Source organism: Musca domestica, unplaced genomic scaffold (genome assembly GCF_030504385.1).
Source record: "Musca domestica strain aabys unplaced genomic scaffold, Musca_domestica.polishedcontigs.V.1.1 45, whole genome shotgun sequence".
Taxonomy (NCBI): domain Eukaryota; kingdom Metazoa; phylum Arthropoda; class Insecta; order Diptera; family Muscidae; genus Musca; species Musca domestica.
In genome coordinates this window covers 2,728,382-2,735,000 of record NW_026712335.1, presented here as the reverse complement: position 1 = coordinate 2,735,000, position 6,619 = coordinate 2,728,382, and the positions used below count along the sequence as shown (strand labels likewise).

Genomic DNA, 6,619 nt, shown 5'->3' with positions numbered 1-6,619 from the left:
CTAGAATCAAAGTTTGACCCTTTGTGGGGAGGGTATTTGATGTCTATTTTCACACCCGACCTAGCACTAATAAATTTGCCCAGTTTGATTCAGCCCCATTTACTTTTAATTAGTTTTTTCCTCCACCGAATATACCTCACACGAAAAATGCATTACTACTCAACACAGTGACATATCTACACATTGGCGGTAGTTTTTCTTAATTTTATATACAAACATTCAAAATTTCTCAACTAATTTAAAAACATGCACACGATTCTTGTTAACGACCGTGTAAAGAAGTGGAAACTCCTCGCCTTCTTCACAAAAAAAAAGAAAAATCAATGGGGCATTTTCCACGCAATGCGATTGACAAAATACGCCAGCATGAGTTTCCCAAGCTCACAAGTGGACAATGGCGCGTAACATTGACGGGAGAACAATTGGTTGGCACACGCCTTCTTAGTCAGCCTCAGCACCAGTTAGATACAGCAGCTGCAACAACAACATCACCATCTAACAGTTTAAAGCTCTTTAGCCATTATTCCAAACGTCAAGTGTACTTAGAAGCGACGTTTTTTCGTTTGTTTACAAACCTTGAAGTCCAAATAATCAGCAAAGTTTTAGACTTTTTTCCAAAGGGCATTTGTTGTTGCTGTCGTTTGGTATTTCTATTTATTGTTTATCTTTAATTTCTATTTAAGAACTTTTAATGAGTGTGGATTTGTGTGTGTGTGTGCTGTTTTTTTTTTCGTGAAATCGCAACATTGAAACAAATGAAAAGAATAAATAAAGACAGACGGAATAGTTCCCATTTGTAAAAAATTGGCTTATTGCGTGTGTGTGTGTTGGTGTGTACATGTCTCTGCAATTTAGAAAAACTACTTTTTTTTCCAGAATGTTTGAACAATAGAACCCCAAGACGGCAAATGACCGTTTATATAAAAACTCATTGCATTGTTGCTTCAAGTGTCAGTTGTAATTGTCCAGTGTTTAATGTGGCATTCACAAAAAGCCAAAACACAAAACGCCGATCTAAACGAAATAAAAACCAACTAAAGAAGAGGAATTTTTGAATCTCATCAGTACTTCCTTAGCCGTTTTAGTTCTTTGTGTAAATCGCCGCTTAATTCATTTGAAAAATGTCAAAGTTTTTGTTTGTTTTCAATCTCATCGTATTGTGCCTGTTGCTCTCCACCCGCCATACGTTGGTATCGGCCGCACCAAAGCCACAGAATGCAGCCGTGGAGGCGGAAGATTTAGAGACAGGTGCTGCAGCCGCTATTGAGAAGGATGACCTAGAGGGCTCCTCGTCATATGGTTTTGGATATTATTCATCGCCCTATCTGTATGGTGGCCATTATGGCGGTCATTATGGTGGATACGGTGGATATGGCATTGGTTATCCTTATGGTATAGGCGGATATTATGGCCTAGGTGAGTAAAAACTGATGTGTTCCCAGTGTATTTAAAAAGTTCCATCTGAACAATTTCATTAAAATGCGAGCCCTTTTTACGATTTGTATTTAGTATAGGCAAACTTGTAAGCAATAAGTGTGTCTGCGTACACGATATTTAGTAGTTATTTGTGCGAAATTTTATTGGCTCCTTTAATTTATATTTAATACTAAAATGTATAAAAAAATATTAAGTGCGGACGGGCCGAACTGTAAATACCCTTTACTATTAGATAAAGAAAGGATTTTAAATAAAAAATATCTGAATTTAAACATGGTCCACTTTAATCTGCAAATACCAGTGAGATCGGTTGGAGAATCCAGTTCAAGTGGATGAAGCCGTTAAATATGGGTTCACAGAATCACTTTCTGAGCCTGTTTAGTTTGTCAGTCCGTCTGTCCATTCATTTTTGTGAACAAAATGCAGGTAGCATTTATTTTCTGATTTAGATGAAATTTTCCAAACAATATTTGAAGGAAAAAACTCTATGGAAATTGGTGAGAATCGGTTCAAATTTAGGTATATTTCCCATATATATCTTCAACCGATTTCGTGTTAATTGTGCATAAAATGTCCAATTACCAGTCCAAATGACCTGAATTTTGGCACATCCGACCGAATTTGGTCTAGTAGCAAGTACATGAAAATCGGTTGAGATATAGCTTAAGCTCCCACATATATGTTTCATTCGTTTTGGGCTTAAACTCCCTCACATGGATAATATGCACCCTACAAAACTTATATTTAATACAGGACATCAGATAAAGCTCGGAAATACCTCTGGCAAATTTTATCGAGATCGGTCCAGATTTTTATATACATTTTATATTCGATATACATCTTCATCCGATTTTAGGTTATTCTTCACTATTTATTTAATAACAGCCCAACTTGGGTAGATTTTTTCGTATTCAACACATTTTTCGATTAGGTGAAATTCGGTCCGGTATATCTATTGCTCCAAAAAGTATTTTTAATATTGTACAAAACCCTAAACCACTAAGGATATCATATAGTCGGCCCGGCCTGACCTTTAATATTTACTCACTGTTACTTACTCTTATATCATTTCATACGGCCAATACGTGCCTCATCGAAATAACGGTCTTAGATCTCTTTCGATCAAATCCGTTTCAGGACATCTGGTGAGCACGACAACTCTTGAAGAAAGTACCTGATTTGATCCATACTTGGTACATCGTAATATTATTGTCAAACTTAGATTGAGTTTTCAGATAGGCAATATCGGTCGACTTCTGGACCTCTCTCACAAAATGTCAACATTTTCAATCAAGAAAATAATTTACTTCTATATTAGGTGCCAAAATGGGCAGTACCACTCCATCCAGTACCTCCCCACAAAGGGCCAAAATATTGAATGATTATAACTCTTATAAAATGTAATGTAATAGTCCGATTGTCTTCAAATTACACACATCACAACATTTTTATTAATTCAAGGTGTGGTGTGAAGATGGAATATGTCGTCCACTTCTTCTGGCACCTGCCCCACAAAGAGTCAAAATTTTGAATAAGAAACACGATTATAAAATCCGAAATAAGCATCCGGTTCTCTTCATATCTCACACATTCCATTACTTCTACTCACACAAGATCTGCTAAGAAAACTGTCAATATCCATGAAGCTCATAAAATGCAAAATTAACATGCGATTCCATTCAGACTTGGCAAAATTTCCTTCAACACAAGATCTGTTATAAAAACGGTAGAGATCGGACCATTTCTTCTGGTGGTTCTCGCCCACATAGTGTTCAAGATTTAAAAAAACTAAACCCTCAATGAAAGCGAATCCAACTCTCTTCAAATTCCAAACATACAAACATTTTTGCCAACACACGCAAAAGTTTTGCTAACTTACGCAAAAGTGGTCATAATTTTCAGTACATTTATCTGTCATAACTTGCGAAACAAGTCAGCGATGCTTTACAACTTGCTATATCTAAATATTTCTCTCAACCAGAAATCTGAGATGAATATGGAATTTATGTTTTCGCTTAAAATTTGAAATAAATGTTCGATTTTCTTGTCATTTTGCCCATACCAATATTTTTAATCACACACATTGTAACGCATTGTAACATTTTCTAAAAATTGTCACATATCTCATAAAAAATGAAGGAATTAGTCGATATAGTCCAAACCTGGTACGTCGCAATATTTATATCATATTTATTTATGTCCGATACAAAATGGACAATTTTGGCCAATCCCTTCGAAACCTTCGTCTTACATAGTTAACAGTTTGAATAATCTTAACAGAAGTCAGTATAAATTTAAATAATCGAACATTGTCTGGTGGTATACATCTGTCGGCAAAACCGACTGATATTTTCAACTTGTTTTTTTTTTATTTATGTTAAGTTTAAATTAGAATCATATTCTATAAAACAAAGAATATGTTCCCTCCCTCCCTCTTTCTCTCTCTCTCTCTATCTCTCTCTTAAATTGTAAAATTTCAAAAAAGTCAATTTCATGTAATTTCTCCAAAATTTTTCGAATTCTGAAAGTCAAATCTGTCAACAAACCATTGCACCATTGAGCATTTGAAGTCGGTCTAGCCAAGCCCAGCACAGCCGATTTTATCCAAACATAATATTTTAAGAAAACTTAGATCGTGTCCAGAGATGGACAGTTTCAATCCATTTCTATTTCAAAAAATATATCTCAAATGAGCAATAGGAGTACCCGATATTTTAAACCTAGCACAACGTTAAATGTAGATAAGACTTATGACAGAAATCGATATCCAATATTCTTCAAACGAAGCACATCCGAATACTAGGGCTTATGTTATATAATTTCGTTAATATATATTTATTATCTCTTTTCAGGATACCCATACTACGGAGGTTATTACGGCTATCATGGTCTGCATGGTCACTATTTCTAACTTTAATACTTTAATAAAAAAAATGTTTAGTTTATTTGCATAAGTATTGTTATTATTTGGGATAAACCAATGTCTAACATTTGTCGTCGTTTTTTATTTCATTCATAATATCTATAAAAACTATTGGTTATTAAGTATATACATGCATATTGATTTCAGTTAAATTTTTATCGTACTATTTTAAAGACTATCCAATTATTGTTTTAATATTTTTTATTGAGACAATATCTCTTTGTTTCCCTTTAAAGGGACAATCGAAAAGTGAATATTGTGTCATTTTTGTTGTTTGTGCTGCTTTCTATATAAATAATATTTTTTTAATAAATAAAAAATTTTGAAACTAAGAAATAAATTTGTTTAAATTGTTTTTGTTACATTTTCTATATATTTTTTGTAAGATATGAAATATCTTGGAAAAAACCTACGCTTCTAATAGTCCTTGAAAAATAATCTTTAAAAAATCTACGCTTCTAATAGTCCTTGAAAAATAATGTTTAAAAAATGCTTCTTTGAAAAATAATCTTAAAAAATCCACGCCTATAGTAGTCCTGGAAAAATAATCTTAAAAAATCCACGCCTATAGTAGTCCTGGAAAAATAATCTTTAAAAAATGCTTCTTTGAAAAATAATCTTTAAAAAATGCTTCTTTGAAAAATAATCTTTAAAAAATGCATCTTTGAAAAATAATCTTAAAAAATCCAAGCCTATTGTTGTCCTTGAAAAATAATCTTAAAAAATCCACGCCTATTGTAGTCCTTGAAAAATAATCTTAAAAATCCACGCCTATTGTTGTCCCTGAAAAATAATCTTAAAAAATCCAAGCCTATTGTAGTCCTTAAAAAATAATCTTTAAAAAAATCTACGCTTCTAATAGTCCTTGAAAAATAATCTTTAAAAAATCTACGCTTCTAATACTCCTTGAAAAATAATCTTTAAAAATCTACGCTTCTAATAGTTCTTGTAAATTAATCTAGGGGGTACCATTATTTAGAGATAATGTAATACTTGCAGCTATATATGCAATTTTCGGCCAGGGGAAGACAGATACATACAACATTAACCAAAATCATGAAAATACCGAATAACGACATTATTCGCCGGAATTGTATCAAATTTCCTATTTGAAGATCTGGTGGTAATTTAATATGAGGGCTATATGCAACCGGAGACCTATTTACACATTCGATGAGTTACAAACGGAATGACAAACTTAATATACCCTCCATACAATGTATGAGGAGGGTACAAAAAGACACACCAACATTGAAATTTTCTGCCAAAAAACAAAACCCACAAATCAAACAAAAAAATTAAAACACTGAAATAATAATGGTGACGTTAAAAATACTCGATACCTGATATTTATTATTAATTATAAACATTTTTATGGGTTTGGTCAGATTATGTGACGACTACGACGACGCGTTCTAGTGGCACTCCAAAGAATTCTCACTTCAAAACCCATCAAAAGAAGATTGATTGATGGATAATTGCAGCATTTATTGTATGCCAATGAATTTCAGTCAAAACTAATTCGGTATTCAAAAGTAGTTTTCAATTATTTAGTTGGTAACTTCACACTGTGCTCAACTTTAAATGATTTTGGTGGCCAGTCGATCGATCGCCATCTGATATTGACATCTTTTGCAGTAATCTGGTCGAAATATATTTTCTGATGTCTGCTAAAGTAAGACTAGCCATTTTCGATACTCTTGTCTTGGCTTCTAGACGCTTTAAGGGAAAAGGTCATTAACACATTTAATTATTATAATTATTTGATGTTGTATTGTTGTTGTTGCCAAATGTTTATGGAGCTATTAATGTTTTGTGGAATGTAAGCCTTTGTATATGTATATATGTATGACAAATTTTATTTGATGATTTGATAAATGTTTTGATAAATTGTAGTTCAATGAAAGCATGCGTATTACTAGTTTTGTGAAATAATAAAAAAAAAACGAAACGTCTGAAATCAAAACTGGTTCCAAAGTTATTCTTCTTCGATGTCTATGTGTCATTGCCCCACACATAATTTTGAAATAATGTCTTCCTTTGGTATCATAGTAAATATCTAACAATTATAGGTTTAACCGGTAAGGAAAGGTCGAGTCTTGTAGAATAGTCAATGAGAATTTTGTGGAGCTCCTGTAAAAAAATTCAAATTCCAACTATAAACCTTTTTGGATTCCTTATCATGGCTTTAGAGTAGTCAAAATTTGGGAACTACAGGGTGAGATGAAAAAAACTGCAACCAACTTCAGACTGCTGTCA

At 33.0% G+C, this 6,619-nt stretch overlaps 1 protein-coding gene across 2 annotated transcripts; it reads left to right on the top strand.

The window, feature by feature from the left end:
- The first annotated feature begins 292 nt into the window (after positions 1–292).
- Positions 293–4,459, top strand: LOC101900592 (protein suex-1). 2 transcript variants are annotated; one of them, XM_059127458.1, is made up of 3 exons: positions 293–425; positions 877–1,416; positions 4,290–4,459. In XM_059127458.1, the coding sequence occupies exons 2-3, from the start codon at positions 1,122–1,124 to the stop codon at positions 4,346–4,348; spliced, it is 354 nt and encodes a 117-aa protein (XP_058983441.1). In that variant the 5' UTR covers positions 293–425; positions 877–1,121; the 3' UTR covers positions 4,349–4,459. The 2 variants fall into 2 exon arrangements, with proteins under 2 accessions (XP_058983441.1, XP_005176607.1); XM_005176550.4 differs by lacking the exon at positions 293–425 and adding an exon at positions 465–644.
- The last annotated feature ends 2,160 nt before the right edge of the window (positions 4,460–6,619 follow it).

What these genes read in the sequence shown, in the direction of transcription:
- LOC101900592 (XM_059127458.1), top strand. Translation starts at nt 1,122, where the DNA reads ATGTCAAAGTTTTTGTTTGTTTTCAATCTCATCGTATTGTGCCTGTTG. An exon ending in AGGCGGATATTATGGCCTAG is followed by an intron (nt 1,417 to 4,289) that starts GTGAGTAAAAAC and finishes ATCTCTTTTCAG; the next exon opens with GATACCCATACTACGGAGGT.